Source organism: Protopterus annectens, chromosome 12.part0 (genome assembly GCF_019279795.1).
Source record: "Protopterus annectens isolate FY-2018-M chromosome 12.part0, PAN1.0, whole genome shotgun sequence".
In the NCBI taxonomy this organism is placed as follows: domain Eukaryota; kingdom Metazoa; phylum Chordata; order Ceratodontiformes; family Protopteridae; genus Protopterus; species Protopterus annectens.
In genome coordinates, this window is record NC_056746.1 from 1,094,681,420 (window position 1) to 1,094,698,155 (window position 16,736).

At 44.8% G+C, this 16,736-nt stretch overlaps 1 protein-coding gene across 2 annotated transcripts in view; it reads right to left on the minus strand.

Moving 5' to 3' along the window:
* Positions 1 to 16,736, minus strand: part of SRSF6 (serine and arginine rich splicing factor 6) — an 826,370-nt gene that overhangs the window by 302,947 nt on the left and 506,687 nt on the right. For both annotated transcript variants that reach the window (XM_044090109.1, XM_044090110.1), the window contains exon 4: positions 3,535 to 3,737. In XM_044090109.1, the coding sequence (XP_043946044.1) occupies positions 3,535 to 3,737 (203 nt within the window). The remainder of the gene's footprint in view (positions 1 to 3,534; positions 3,738 to 16,736) is intronic.

Here is a 16,736-nt window from a genome sequence, read left to right on the forward strand (position 1 = left end):
ATGGAAGGGACAGCAACTGACGCAAGACCCAAGACTTTGTTAATAAGGCCGACTGATGGCTACCTGCAAGCAGATAACCCAAATGTAATGACTGCAACAATGAAACATGAAGAACATTCCCTGGAGCCTTGTTTACAAGGACCCCCCCCCCGTCTCTAAGGGCATCTTCCGGAATGGTTACCTCCTTTGCCTCTGGGAGTTACCACATGCAGAACGAAAGGGACCCTGAGATTTCTTATGCCACATATTTCCACTCCTCTGATTCCTGGAGAAAATATGGTGAGGGCTGGAAAACCATAGGCCTATGGGAGACAGGATCTTTCCATCTTGCTCGCACCTGGCTAATGTGTCCTTTACTTTGGAGCCAAAAAGGGATGAAGCTTCGATGGGAGCATTTAGAAAGGAAAACCTAAAGGGGTCTGCGAGGTCACAAATGCGCATCCAGGCAAGACACCTCAATGCCGAACCCACTGCTCTAGCTGCCCCTTCGATCGCATGAGACAGCAACCTCATGGACGAGTTGGGATACAGATTCCAGTGTTGCGAGCTGTGAGGCCAACTTTGGGACGCTGAGGACAGTTGTCTGATGAGGTCAGGGACAGAGAATTCGGAGATAATGTCCCTCTGGAACCTCGTAAAAATGTTCCACATAATTCAGGGACCACATGGCAAAGGTCCCTGATGCAAAACACGCTTCCCAAGTCTGTCCACCACCTGGGACTCCCTGTTGTGTGGGTGGACAGCAGGACTTTCCTCAGCAGTCATTTTTCGTGGCCTCCACCACTACGATAGCATCATCTGGTAACCCTTTGGACCAATGCGGGTTCTCCTTGGGAGGGGAAAATTGTGTGGTCTCAGAGGATTGCCTCAATGGAATCAGGGTTCTTCCAAGCACGCTGCAAGAAGAGCTAGTCAGGCAGGGTCACCCAAGAGGTAGAAGGGCTGAGCACGAAAAGCCTGCAGGAACATGGACTCCTCAGGCAAAGGGTTGGTGGGCTTCAGTAAGCCTCTCTGCTTTAACATTTCAGGATGTCTCCAAAGGAGACAATCAGGAGGTGACCGTGGGGGTGGGGGTGGGGGTGGGGGTGGATGGTCTGTGAGCTGCAGCTCAGGGGGTGAAAACTGGTGTTCCGACAGAGTGCGCTGCCAAAGCAAGAGCCCTCTCCATCATGTGGAAAGCAGGCCTGCCCGAAGAGGGATGGGAGCCGGAACAGAGAAAGACAACTTCAGGACTGGGGTCACACGTGGCTCCGACAAACCCGCCCCACAGATCGCAGGATCGGTGTGGGCGCGACCATCGGCACAGAGGGCGGAACTAAGGAGAGAAGAGGCTCCGTACCCCAGGCCGACGCACCGCTCCCCAATCCCCAGACTAAGAACTGGTTCAATGGGAACCAAAGACCAAAGGGACAAACTCTAAGAGGGAGTGAAATCCAACGTAGGTGCCAAGGAGATTGGTTCCAAGAAGGATGTTGGAGCAGGTGGTTTGAACAAAGATGGAAGGAAGAGTGCAAGATGGAGTCAGTGGACAAGGCAACCCAAGACCTGCAGGTGGATGGGTCTTGAAAAGCGAGGGAATCCCCTTGGCTAACAACTGGTCTACAAGATGCACCACGTTGTGTTCAGAAAGGCTCCTAGTGGACCTAGTGGATACTCCAGACAGTGAGTCTGGACGTTCAATAAAGGGGCTATATGCTTGGCACAAACGGATCTATGGAGGGGGAGTATCTGGTCCATGGTGCAAGGTCTGCCAGCACTGAAGTCTCTAGTTTTGAGACCGGAAGTAAAGAGGTCAAATCCAGAGAGGTCGGTACAAAGCTCTGCGCCAAACTGGCACTCAGCCAAAACAGTCTGTTCCAAAATGGATACGAATGGTGTTAGTCGAAGGTGTGCCCTGAGCCGGTGGCCAGAGGTGCCAATCGAAATAGACGTACTAAAGTATCGGTGCCAGCAGAACCGGTGCCAGAACAGGCACCAGTATCGACGGTTTTGAGATGGGTGGAGCCAAAGAAGACAGAGCTGAAGAGGAAGATTTACACTCCTAAGATAACTTCGGGACCTTTGATTTCCCAAGGCTTGCTCTGATCACCTGATAGTGAAGGAGTGGGATCTCTTTTTGTCCTTTGGAGTGGTTGAGGCTTCCAGTGCAGAAATGGCCTCTGAGACGGGAGACTTGAGTAACCCTTTCAGAAGTTTATTTTTGTGCTCATTAAGAGTGCGTTGACTAAAACTGACAAATGTCACATGGAGGCTGCACGAAGGTGGGACACTCCCAAACAGTATACATAACCATTGAGAATCACTGTAAGGTAACTTGCCCTTACATGAACTAAAATCTCTAAAACCTGAAGTACCCTTATCCAACATTTTGATAGAAAAAACCACCACAGGCCAACTGTACAATCCAACTATAATCAAAGTCAACTCTGTTCAAAAAAGTCACAAATATAACAATACACTGGTTTGATAGAGAAAAGGGAAACACCTGAATAAAAGTCAGCTAATAGGTTAAACACCAACTAAGGTATTGAAGAAATACCACAAGGGTAAAGGAGGAAAGGCCGTACCAACAATGGTACTTGAAAGTGTACTAATGGTAACTACAGGTAGACTGGAAAAGCCAAAGGTCAGACGGAAGAAAAGACATCAGAAATATTAATTGCTTAATAAAACATGATGTCCAAAATTTCACAAATATCAAAAAAAGTTGCCCTTAGCTGAGAGCTCGGCTGAAACGAGGCTTTACGGCTACATGGCAAACGAGATCTGAGGCAACAGGGAGAAGGGCATTCTGGGTAGAGACTTAACTCGATTTTTGGCTGGTGCGAGCTTGGTAAAAAGGCAGACTGTTCCGAGGGCTCGGAACCAAACCCATCAGTGATGAATGGAAAGATCAGATCACTACCCTAAGAGAGCCTCACACCTAAACACCAGCTTTTATGCAAGGAAGCTACCAGACTTTGGTTTCACAGGGGAACAGGACAGCTACAGGAAAAAAAAAATGGCTGCAGCTTTGTAAACTCTACATTTACTGCTACAGTGACTCTTGTAACAGCATATAGTTTAATTATGTAAACTTAGGCTCCGGTCATCTCTCATATCAGGAAATTGATCAGTGAAGTAAAAACCTTTGCACTAATGATGATTTGCTAACATGATGAAAAGTTAATCTTGGGGCACTTCAGACTTTCAGGGAGGGAGAGGAGCAAACTAAGTTCAATGGTTGAAGTGGGTATATAGCATCACAGATTAGGAAGTTTAGCCTATTACCCAAGGATTGGTGATGGACATGGCTTGCAGCATGCATCTGCCTGCAAACTGCTAATACTGCCAAGAGATGCAAAATCAACTGCTACCCTCAAAGAAAGTATACACGGCAAAAACTATCAAATATTTCAGACCGCCATATCATGTCGTCCTAGCAATACAAATGTCTGACAGACTAACATACTACCAAAAAATATTTGAAAGGTGCTATGTACAAGAAATCAGTATTAAATGTTACAAATTCAACAAACTCATTAACAAAATTACCTTGAGCTGCTTCCAGAATAGGAACGCCTGCGGTGTGGTCGATCTTCTATCAACCTTATTTTTCTACCAATAATCTCTGTGCCATCAAGTTTATCTAAAGCTCGTTTCATGTCAGAGTAGGACCTAAATTCTATGACACCTACATTTGTGCGTTCCTTGTGAGCATCTGCATATGTTACTTCACCAGCTTGTCTCATAAAATCCTGAAAAAAAATATGATGTAGAGTCAAGACCAAGTTCTGCATCAAAATTCTGCATTAGCATTACTAAGTTTCTCAAACAGTGCAAGTGCATACAAATCTAGAGATCTGCTTTACAGAGCATGAAACAGTACTTTCTACTTACCCTAAATGCAAACGTTAGTGTGTCTTCACTGTTTTAGTAGTAACAACTTGGGAATTTCCTGCTGTGGAAGCCCTTGGATGACCGAATACCAGAGATTTGTTCCCCTCCTACTTGCCCAGCAGATGCCCTCCCCTCAGACACTAAGGCCATCAAGGTATAACGGCTATCAGCTGGTGCCATTTCCTCTGGTCTTTATTGTCCACACAAGACAGAATCCCACCCACCTAAGCCAGGTGCACATCCCACCCATACTGTTCTGGCAGGGTTAGGTAAAACACCCAAGGGGGCCGTGAAAGAGAAATACAAGAGAGCCCAACCAGTTATAACAGAGAGGAAAAAGGATACTCCCAACAGCAGACAGACAACCGAATTGTTAGTATTTCACTGTTTCAGTGACAACTGCTTGGAAGAATTCCCAAAGCTACAGGAAGGATGTCTGAAGAACAGATAAAGCAGAAGAAAAAAAGTTATGTACTCACCATAGCGTTCTGAGTAGTTGTCTTCAACCTGTGGGAATAAGGATCCGTATCGGATTTGAGTCTGCAATTACTACTAGCATCACCTCAGAGCTCCAGACTCCTCCCCTTACCCACAATACTCCTCCACTGCCATCCAGCCCCAGATAATCCAGCCCCAGATAGTTTGCTGAACTTGTACTTAAGAACCCAACCAGATAACATACTTGTGACCTATACTGCAGCCCATAGGCTAAACAAGCGCCAAGGTCCGGGGGAAAGAGGGAGGGACGGCTGAAGAAAAATTAAGTACAACTACTCAGATGGAAGGTTATGGTGAGTACACAACTTATCTGTAGTAGTTTACTTGATATAGTCTTCAACCTGTGGGGACAGAGAACCCAGCTAAACGCCCTGGAGGCCCTCATGGAAGGATATTCTGGAGCACTGCGGAGCCAAAGGATGCTCTCCTTCTAGAGGTCAAATCCAATTTGTAATGAGAAATAAATGTATGAGATGAGGACCAAGTAGCTGCAGAGCAAATGTCATCCAAAGACACTAGACCAGAAAGCTAGACCAGAAAGCTGCAGACACAGCCATGGACCTAGTGGAATGAGCTTTAACCTGACCTGGAGGAAAACTGCCTTTGTCCTTATAGACCTGTAGGATGCATGAAGAAATCCATCTAGCTATAGCAACCTTGGAAATAGATTTGCTAAAAAGGGTCTATAGAAGGAAACAATTGAACAGATTAACAAAGATTTTTTTGTCCTGTGTAAATAGAATCGTAAATGTCTATGAACATCCAACATGTGTAGCTTGTAATCCATCCTGTTGGTAAAATTGGGAAAGAACACAGGCAAATTTATAGTCTGATACGGACTGGTGACGCTACCTTAGGAAGAAAAGATGGGATAGTTCAAAGGGAAATTGTCTTTATGAAAAATCATATACGGAAATTTGATGGACAAGGCCTGTAATTCCAAAACCCTTCTAGCAGAGGTAACAGCAACCAGAAAGGCTGTTTTCCACGATAGAAATTTAAATCTGCAGTTGCGGCAGGCTCGAAAGGCGGAGCGACAAGAGTTTGGAGAACCATAGTAAGGTCACACAGGGGGACAGGATCTTTGACCGGGGGGGGGGGGGCTGTAGGAAAAAGGTGCCTTTGATAAAAGCTTTACACAGTCTAGAAGATGCCAAGAATGCAGAATTCTCACCCACATGACAATGAGAAATGGCAGCCAACTGAAATTTGACAGTAGAAGAACTAGCTTCATACTGGAAAACATCAGCTAGGAAGTCAAGAATAGTGGAAATAGGAGCAATGAAAGGATCTAAACTCCTCTGAGAGGACCAGAAAGAAAAACATTTCCACTTGCTGCAATAAACCTTTCTGGTTGAGAACTTACGAGCAGCTACCAAAATAGACTTAACTGAGGAGAAAAGTCCGGGAATCACACGAAAGTACAGTTGTGTACACTTACCATAAATGTAGATGTGTATTCACTGTTGCAGTCATTACATTTGGGCTCAGTCGGCCTGAATAACAGTCTTGGGTCCTGCGTCAGTTGCTGTCTCCTCTTCCATGACGTCAAGTCATAAGGGGTATAAAACATGCAGCAGACACTATTTTAATCAGTTTTTCTTGTCCCAGATGTCAGGTGCCCCCCAAATGGGTAGTAAAAAAAAAAAAAAAAAAAAAATTTTTTTATATACACACACATATATATATATCTATATATATATATCTATATATATATATCTATATATATATATATATATATATATATATATATATATATATACACACATACACATACATATATACACACATACACACAGACACATATATAATTTAGAATAGAAAAAAAGGGGGTAAAGCAGGTGGGTAACCCAGACTGACTGCAACAGTGAATACACTCTAACATCTACATTTATGTTAAGTGTACACAACTATACTATGTTCATGTTTCACTGTTGCAGTCATTACATTTGGGTAGAATCCCAAAGCTATGGATGGGTGGATGGAATTATACAGCATTAGGAGCAGCTATAAGGCCCTGCAGGACAGCAGTGGCAAAGCCTGCCCTGGATTTAGAAAAGAGATGTAAGTGGTAATGTTTTGTGAACGTATGAACTGAGCTCCAAGTAGCAGCTTTTAAAATTTGTCTGGTAGGAACCCCTCTGAGAAAAGCTGCAGAAGTAGATGCAGCTCTGATGGAATGGGATCTGATCCCCTTGGGGTTTACCATGTTGCATGTAACAGAAAAATTAAATGGCTTATCCATTTTGAAATAGTCTGCTTTGACATCGCCTTCCTCTCAGCCCCTGCAGCAAATACCACCAGTAGTTGCTCAGACTTGGAGACTTTGTCCTGTTTAAGTAGAATCTTAGTTGTCTGTGTACATCCAATGAATGCAGAATCCACTCCCCCTTGTTCTGCGGATTTGGGAAAAAAGTTGGCAGATGAATGGTCTGGTTAAGAGCCACACTGGATACCACCTTAGGCATAAAAGGATTGGTCCTGAGGGCCAACCTGTCCGGATAAAAGATAATGAAAGACTCCACTGCCATGAGAGCCTGTAGTTCTGAAATCCTTCTAGCTGAAGTTACTACTAAAAGAAAGGCTGTCTTCCAAGAAATATTTTGTGTCTGCAGTAGCAGCTGGTTCAAAAGGAGGTAGGGTGAGTTTTTCCCAGCACAAAATTGGAGGTCCCATGCAGGAGTCTGTGCTCTCCTGGGAGGTTTCAAATTTTTGGCCCCTCTGAGGTATTGCTTTAGCAGGGGATGAGAAGAGAGGAGGCTCCATTGTAATGAGCTGAGATGGCAGAGGCATGGATTCTTATAGAAAAGAATAGGCCCTTGAGCAGCATCTCAGTTAAATATTGCAGAATGAGGAATACTGGGCATTGCTGTTTATTCCTTGTGCTTGATTCCAGGCATAGAATCTCTTCCACTTGTCAACGTAAGATTTTCTAGTACTAAACCTTCTAGCCTCCAGAATGACATCCATCACAAGTTTACGGAGAAAGATGTGATTTGTAAAATTAGTTGCTTAGCCATGCTGCAAGATTCAGAGTTTGGAGCAGTGTGTGCAGAATTTGATAGTTCTGCTGAGACAATAGATTAGGTGTCTGAGGCAAGTACCATGGAGGAAGGTGCGACATTCTTTAGAAGCGGGTACCAGTGTTGGAGAGGCCAGTCTGGAGCAATCAGCATCATTTTTGGCATTTCCTGTCTTAAGTAAAACCTTGGAGAGTAGAGGCAGAGGAGTTAAAGCATAGATGGATAGGTTTTTCCAGCTGAAGAACACAGCATCCACTTTTCAAGCTTTTTTTTTGATGAATTCTCGCGCAGAATTTGTCTGATAATTGTGGGGAGAGGCAAAAAGATCTATGTCTGGGCTCCCCCATTTTTGTGTCAACATGAAGATTTGTGGATCCAGTTTTCATTTGTGTGGGTCCATAAGATTTCTGCTTAGGTCTGCCAGAGTATTTTGTTTTCCTGGCAGGAAGGAACTGAGCTTGCAGATGTATTTGGTAAGTCAATGCCGTGTTCCAGAAGGCCATGGCTAGTCTGCAAAGGGGGTAGGCGTGGGTATCACCCTGCTTGTTTATGTACCACATAACTGTGGTGTTGTCCTGGATGAAGGAAGTCCTTGAAGGCTGTCAGAGCATTCTGTACAGCTAGCATTTCTTTCTTATGTAGGTGCATTTGATTTGGGCTCCATTCACCCTGAATGCATCTCCCTGCCAGATGGGCCCCCCCAAGCATAGTCCAAGTCTGTAGTCAGGGTTTGGGTGGCAGGGGGTAGAATGAATAACAGTCCCTTGTTTTGGTGACGGGCCTCTGCCCACCAGAGGAACTCTGGTTGCAGGCAAGGAATGAGAGGAATCATTGTTTCCAGGCTGTGACAATGTTGACTCCATAAGCTTTTTAGGTACCATTGAAGTTTCCTCATATGCAGTCTTGCATATGGAATTAGTAGAATGCCTTGAACCCTAAAGCCTGCAGAAATTACTTGCAGATAGCTGGGTTTTTGTGGCCACTTGAAGTATATCATCAACTGAACTTGTCTGGCGTGAGGTAAGCCATCTGGGCAGTTGTATTCGAGCTTGCACCCAAGAATGTAATTTGAGAGGGTACCAGTTGTGATTTCTTTTTGTTTACGGTGTAACCCCAGGCATGTTAGAAGCCTTTTTACAAATGCCAGATGTTGGAGTGCCCTTATCCTCTGCCTGAATTAAGATTAGTCCAGATAAGGACAAATTTGGATGTTTGTCTGCAAAATGCAATCACTGGTGCCAGGCACTTTGTGGAGACCCTGGGCGCAGTAGGTAAGCCAAAGGGCAGTGCAGAGAACTGGTAATGGAAATAGCCTGCTTTGAAGCGGAGGTATCTTCTGCAAGATTCCCTGACTGGGATATGCAGGTAAGCCTCTTAAGTCTAGAGTTACCAACCAGGCATTCTTGCCTAGCATAGGCAGTAGTAGTTGTAGAGTCAGCATCTTGAATTTTGGAATTGGAATGTCCAGGAAAGTATTTAGAATGGATAAGTCCAGAATGGATAAGTCCAGAATTGGACACCATGATTTGTCTTTTCTGGGTACCAGGAAAAGTCTTGAATAAAAACTTGTCCTTTTTCCTTTTCTGGTACTGGTTGAATAGCCCCCATATCCATGAGGGACATGACTTGTTTCTGGGCCTCTGCCCACTGATTTGGAGGCAGATCTGGCCATCCGTTTGGAATTGGCAGCGATGTGGAAATGAAATCTGTATCCCTGGGATACAATATTTAAGGCCCACTTATCTTGGGTAAATAGATGCCAATTTTGAGCATGAAATGCAAGTCCCCAAAGGGGCTGCCAAAAGATAAGTGCTTGGAAATGGCAGAGGGAAGTCATTGAGACTGTTTACCGTAGGGTGGTGCTTTGCTACTTCCTGATTTGAAGGTGGAGGCACCCCATTGTTTTGTCCTGTAAGATCCTTGTAACTTGAAACCTGGAGCCTTTGGAGTGTCTGGGTTTGACCTGAGCAGCTCTGTTGGGTACTGGAAAGGACCAATTCTTAGTAGGCCAGTGCCTACAGAACCTGGGTGGCTGCACTTGCAAAAAATCTTTTACAGTTTGCATAGATTTAGCTTTGTCTTCATCTTTTCAAAACTTCTTCTGCCTTACTACCAGACTATCCTGCTATAAATGAGCATCCAATAATTTAGCTTTAACATGATCAGGCAGATTTTGCTCCTTGAGCCTAGCATGCCTCATTACAGATCCAGTTACGGAGGCCTCCAAGGAATCAAAACCACATTGCAAAGTATGCTTTCCAACTTGTTCAGGTGAATGCAATAAATCCTGTAACTAATTACCACACAATCAGAAATAATCATTTTCTGTTTCAGTAAGCCCATGACATGCTGTTGATATTAAAGCATATGAAATTTGACAGTTTAAAGCCCCGATTGCCAGGGTTGCAGGCGTATAAACCTTCTTACCCCATCTATCCAGTGCCCTGGAGTCTCTATCAGAAGGGGTAGGATTTTCAGCAGTAGAAGCCTCAACACCCTTGGGACCCTGAGAAATTGTTTCAGGGTCAACAGTAGGATTTTTGAAAAGAAACCTGTGGGAGTCAGGAACCCTGTAATATCTGTCTGGCTTAGTAGGAGCCAGAGGCAGGGAATCAGGAGCCATGCTGGATTCCGAGAAAACAATCAATGTCTAGAACAGGAGGTATAGCCAAAGGCCTATGCTGAGGAAGAAAATCCCCAATCCTCTTTTTGGATTCTGAAAAATCCTGACTCTCCCAATGAAAATGTTCCCTTAAGGCATGCAAAGTCTCTTCAAAAGAAAAATCCTCAGCAGGAGAAGCAGAAGGGATGGATTCTTTTGCATCAGTCATAAGGGGGAATAGAAAATTCCTGATCAGAATAAATGGAAACCTGATCTGAACATTAATCAGTGCCTTGCCTAGGCCTCTTAGCAGGAGGGGGTTGGGAACCCTTGATCAAGGTAATTAAATCCTCAGCCATTTTGAACAAGGCCAAAACCAACTTCTACGTCTAAAAAAAATGCAGGAGCCACGTTTTTAGGCCCCTGTGCCTCATGCATCATTTTCTTTTTAAGACATAGTTGGTTTTGGCCTTGTTTTTGATGATGGCGTCTGTTTAATATACAAATCTTTAGGCTGAAAACACCCTCAGAAGCCTGTGCCTGCTCAGCAGCTACGGACCCAACCAAGGGAGACATCCGCAGGTTCAATACTTGAATCTCACGGCATACCGGACTCTGAATGGGTCTCTGTAGAGGCCTGCGACTGAAAAGTAGGGGCATCAGGGGCTGCGAAAGCGCCTCACTGAGTACCGGCGACTGATTTAGGAGAAGCTTAGTTTGTTTTGGACCTAGACAGTCTGTCTTTTTCTTTGCGTTTTTTTGTGAATTCTGGTAGTCTGATTGCTAACCAACGGCATTTCAGGACAGTTAAATCTTGAACCAAAGTATTTAGAAGCAAAAATATACAGACGCTTAATAGTGCGTTGGTTAAATTTAGCACAAAACCGACAGCAAGGCACGTTGTGGTCAGGGCCTAGGCAAGGAATACAGTACAAATGAAAATCCTTGAGGGTATTTGCTTCCCACAAGTAATGCAATTAACTTTTACTGACGTCGGTATGGAGCAAGAAAGTTTCCCCAACGGGGTACTTAGCTTTAGTTTGAAGACTTTGGTTCTGAAACTCTAAAACGAAAATTTCAGGAGTCAGCCAACCGGCACTTGCGAACTGCTTCAGGCACTACGCGGCAAGAAAGACTGATTAAAATGGCATCGGCTGCATGTTTTATACCCCTGACAACCTGACGTCATGGAAGAGGAGACTGCAACAGACGCAGGACCCAAGACTTTGTTATTCAGGCCGACTGAGGGCAGCCTGCCAGATTATCCAAATGTAATGACTGCAACAATGAAACCCGAAGAACATGTGCAACAGTTTCAGGCTGTCCAGACTGGGATGAGACATTCCCGATGGGTGTGACATCAGATCCTGAATGGGATCTAGGATCCAAGGTGGAGCCATAAGGTGAGACAAAAAGGGAAACCATACCTGGTGAGGCCAGAATGGGGCAATGGGGATCACCTCAATCTCCAGTTGACAAGCTTTCTGCAGAAACCTCTGAATGAGAGGAACTGGCAGGCAAGCATACAGAAGGCTGAAGGCCAAGCATGAACTAGAGCGTCTTTGGGAGACTCCCCCAGCAGAGGGTTAAGAGCGAAAAATCTGCTGCACTTCGCGTTGGAAGGAAATGCGAAAGATCACAGCAAGATTGACCCCACTTGTTGAAGATCTGTTCCACTACTGAAAGATTCAGAGGCCACTCTCGTAAGACATCAGAATGGTCCGAGACAGCCTATCCGCTAGAATGCTGGACTGTCCCAGAATGTGCACTGCGATGAGAAAGTGACCGGTGGAGATCATCCATTCCCACACTCATGGCCTCGCGACAAAAGGGGGTAAGATCTGGTCCCTCCCTGTTTGTCGATACACCAGACTACTGACATGTTGTCTGATTGAATGGCAATCTCCCCCAGAGGAAGAACGGCATGAAGGGCCTGCAATGCTAGAACAGCCTTCATCTCAAGGACATTGATGTGCAAGTTGGTCTCTATGGGGGACCACAGGCCTTGGACTGTCCTGCCCGAACAATGCCCCCCCACTCGAGTTGGGAGGCATCCATGGTCACTATGGTTTGGGCTGGAACAAAGGGTAGTCCCTCCAAAATATCCAGAGAGCTCATCCACCATATGAGGGACAACAGAGACACACTACTTAGGTGGATAGGATAGATTAGTGGCAATTCCAACAGGGACCACTGAATCGAGTCCACTGAAGAATCCACGTGTGTAGCCGAGCAAACAAGAGTTACGGTTGCCGCCATCGAGCCTAGAGCCCTCAACACTGATTCGGCAGTCGGGAGGTGTGAATAGTAAATCAGTGAGACATGCATCCTGAGGTTTTGAACTCTCTAAGAGGTCAGGAACACTTTGCACTGGAGTGCGTCTATCCTGGCACCAATGTAGTCTATTATCTGTACAGGCTCTAGTAGAGATTTGGATGTGTTGACTGTGATACCCAAACTCAAAGCAAGAGTCAGAAAGTAATCCCTGGTTTGGGAAAGTAGACGCCTGATGGGAGCAGGGAGGAGCCAATAGTCCAGGTACAGATAGACCCGAATCCCCTGAATTCTCAGGTGAGCAGCTATTACCGCCATCACTTTGGTAAACACCCTGGGGGCTGTGGTGAGACCAAAGGGTAGGGTTCAAAATGGATAATGATTGGCCCCTAGCCAGAAGCGGAGGAACCTCCTGGAGCTTCTGTGCATTTTTATGTGATAATATGCATCCTGGAGATCCGAGCACATCCAGTCACTCTTGCAGGTACAGCATATTGGGCTGCATGCGACCATCCGGAAAGTACAGTTGTGTACACTTACCATAAATGTACATGCTCGAGTGTATTCACTGTTGCAGTCATTACATTTGGGTTATCTGCTTGCAGTAGCCCTCAGTCGGCCTGATTAACAAAGTCTTGGGTCCTGCGTTGGTTGCTGTCTTCTTCCATGACGTCAGGTCATCAGGGGTAGAACATATGCAGTCGATGCCATTACATCAGTTTTTCTTGCCCCTGATGTCAGGTGCCCAGCTAATGGGAAGCAATTAAATCTATAATACAAGGCTATACCTCCAACAAAAAAGCAATTACACCAAAAATCTTTTTGAGAATAGTGAGAGTAGAGGTATAGCCAAAAGAAGAAAGGGGGCTGGGGGGGGTTGCTGTAGAGGCCTCAACTCCCTTAGGACCCTCTGAAATAGTTTCTGGGTCAGCAGCAGGGTTTTTAAAAAGAAATTTGTGAGAGTCAGGAACTCTAGTATCAGTCAGGCTTAACAGGAGCTGAAGGTAAGGAGTCAGGGGTCAAACTAGACTCCGAAAACACATCTACAATGTCTAACGGGGGAATGGCTAGAGGTCTATGCTGTGGTAGTAAAAGGAAATCCCTGAGCCTTTTTTTATTCTGAAAAATCTTGGCTTTCCCAGTGAAAATGCTCCCTCATGGTATGCAAGGTTTACCCAAAGGAATAATCTTCAGGAGGGGATGCTGAAGGTACAGATTCTTCAGCATTAGAATCCTCATAGGGGGGTAAATAATATCCCAGATTAGAAGAATCAGAAGAAATAGAAACCTGATCTGAAGATTCGTAGTCCGTCTCTTGCCTAGGTCTCTTAGGAGGGGGATGGGAACCCCTGATCAAGGTAATCAGGTCTTCGGTCATCTTGATCATCTGTTTTTTGGGCATAGAGGCCTGTACACGTGGCTCTCGAGTTTCTTTGCTTTAGAAGCTGCTTTAATCTTTGAGGCTGAAGTCGTTCTAATGTAAAGATGTTTTGGTCTGAATACACCCTCGGAAGCCGGTACCTGCTCAGCAGCTCCAATACTTGGCGTATCCACGTGGGAGTCGGTAGCGGCCTGCAACTCTAAAGTAGCTGGTGTCAGGGGCTGCAAAAATACCTGAGAACCGGCTTAGGAGAAGCTTAGTCTGTTTTGGACCTCGGTTGTTTTTCTTTATCCTTTTCTTTGCGTTTTTTGTAAGCTTCGATAGTCTGATAGCTATCAAACGACATTTCAGGATAATTAAACCTGCTACCAAAATACTTTAAAGCAAAAGAATACAGACGCTTAATAGTGCATTGGTTAAATCTAGCACAAAACAGACAACCAGAAACGTTGTGATCAGGGCCTAGGCAAGGAATACAATAAGAATGAAAATCCTTAGGAGGTATTTGCTTTCCACAAGTAATACAATTATTAACTTTTTCTGACATCGGTCTGGAGCAAGACAAATGTTTCACCAACAGGGTACTTAGCTTTATTGAAGACTTCGGATCTGAAACTCACGAAAATTTCAGGAGTCGGCCGACCGGCACTTGCGAACTGCTTCAGGCACTGCGCAGCAAGAAAGACTGAAGAAAATGGTGTTGGCCGCTTCTTTTATACCCCTGACTACCCGACGTCAGGGAAGGGGCGACAGCAGCAGACGCACAGCAGGATTACCCAAATGTAATGACTGCAACAGTGAAACACGAACATCATCTGGGTTTTTGTGGCCACTTGTTTGAAGTAGGTTGTCAAATTAGTCCATTTCTCTGGTGTGAGGAAAGCCATCTGGGAAGTTGTATTCAAGCTTGCTCCCACAAATATAACTTGATGGTACCAGGTGTGATTTTTCATTTATGGTGTACCCCAGACAAGTCAGTACCCTCTGAACACAGGCCAGATGATTCAAAAGTATGTCCCGGCTTTCTGCCCGAATTAGACAATCGTCCAGGTATGGATATACTTTAATATTTCTTTGCCTGCAGAATGCAATGACTGGAGCTAGGCACTTTGTGAATACCTTGGGTGCACTACATAAGCCAAAGGATAGTGCAGAGAACTGACAGTGCATGTAGATTGCTTTGAAGCGTAGGTATCTTCTTGCAAGACTCCCTGATAAAGATGTGCAGGTATGCTTCATCTAAATCTAGTGTCGCCAACCATGCATCTTTGCCTAGCATAGAAAGCAGCTGGTGAAGAGTCAGCATCTTGAATTTTGGAATCGCCAGAAAGGTATTTAGAGTAGAAAGCTCCAGGATAGGATGCCATGTATTGCCTTTTCTGGGTACCAGAAAAAATCTTGAATAGAAACCTTGTCCCTTTTCCTCTTCTGGTACCAACTGAATAGCCCCCATGTTTGAGAGAGAATACTTGATTTTGGGCCTCTGCACACTGATTTGGGGATAGATGTGGCCACTCACTTGGTGTTGGTAAGGTGTGGAAGTGAAATCTGTACCCTTGGGACACTATAAAACCCATTTGTCCTGGGTAACAAGTTCCCAGTTTTTGGTCTGCAGACAAATCTTTCCGCCTAAAGGAGCATTCAGTTGGGAAGTGCTTGGGAAGTTTAAAAAAAAGTAATTGACAGTTTTCCATAGGGGGGAGTCTTACTACTCCCTGATTTGGGTGTGGAAACCCCCCACTGCTTAAGTCTCGTGTCCCCTGGGACTGAAACCTGGGGTTTCTGCTGTCTGGGTTTGGCTTGAGAAGACATGGAAGGGGCTGGTAAGGACCAATTCTTAGAGGGCCAGTGCCTACTAAATCTAGGAGGCTGAACTTTTAAGAAATGTTTTAACAGTTTGCATAGATTTAGCTTCATCTTCCATCTTTTTAAGAACTTCCTCACCTTTTTGCCAAACAAGTGGTCCCAATTTAAGGGAGCATCCAACAATTCAGCTTTAACACGATTAGGCAAACATGGCTCCTTAAGCAAAGCATGCCTTCTGAGCACAGACCCAGTAACAGCGGCCCTGCAAGAAACCTTTAATGAATCAAATTCCACACTGCAAAGTATGTTTTCCAAACCTGTTCAGCAGAATGCATTAAATCCTCGAATTCTTTACCTTCCGCACAGTCAGGAACCAACATTTTCTGTTTAAGCAATCCAATAACATGTTGCTGATACTTCAACATATGAAACTGGCAGTTTAAAGCCCTAATAGCCAAAGTTGCAGAAGTGTAAACCTTCTTACCCCATCTATCCAGTGCCCTGGAGTCTTATCAGAAGGGGTAGGATTTTTAGCAGTAGAAGCCTTAATGCCCTTGGGTCCCTGTGAAATGGTCTCTGGTGAATCGGGAACCCTGTAATATCAGTCAGGTTTTCTGAGAGCAGGAGGCAAAGAATCAGGGGCCAAACTAATTTCCGAAAAAGCATCAACAATGTCTAGTACAGGAGGAATAGCTAAAGGCCTATGCTGAGGCAGTAGTAAAAAATCCCATAGCCTCTTTTTTGAATCTGAAAAATCCTGGCTTTCCCAGTGGAAATGCTCCCTTAAGAGTATTAAGGTTTCACCAAAAGAAAAAATCCTCTGGAGAGGAAACAGAGGGAATACAGTCCTCTGCATCAGAATTCTCATAAGTAGATAAAGACAAATCCAGATCAGAAGACTCAGAATCCTGGTCAGAATATTCATAAACTTCAGTCCTAGGTCTCTTAGAAGGGGGAGGGTGGCTTCCCTGATTACAGTTACAAGATCTTCAGCCATTCTTATAACTTGTTTTTTAGGCATAGAGGCCTGAGCGTTGGTTTCTTAGGCATGGTTCGAGATTTAGGCCTAAATGAAGGAGGCTTCTGCTTAATATGCAAGTCCGTAGACCTTAATACACCCCATGAAGCCGGTGCCTGCACAGTGGCTCCGGATCCATCCAAGGTAGAGACATCCACAGGTTTCATAATTGAAGCATCTCGTGGCATACCGGACTCCGAATGGGTCTCAGTAGAGGCCTGCGAATCAGAAGTAGCTGGTATCAGGGGCTGCGAA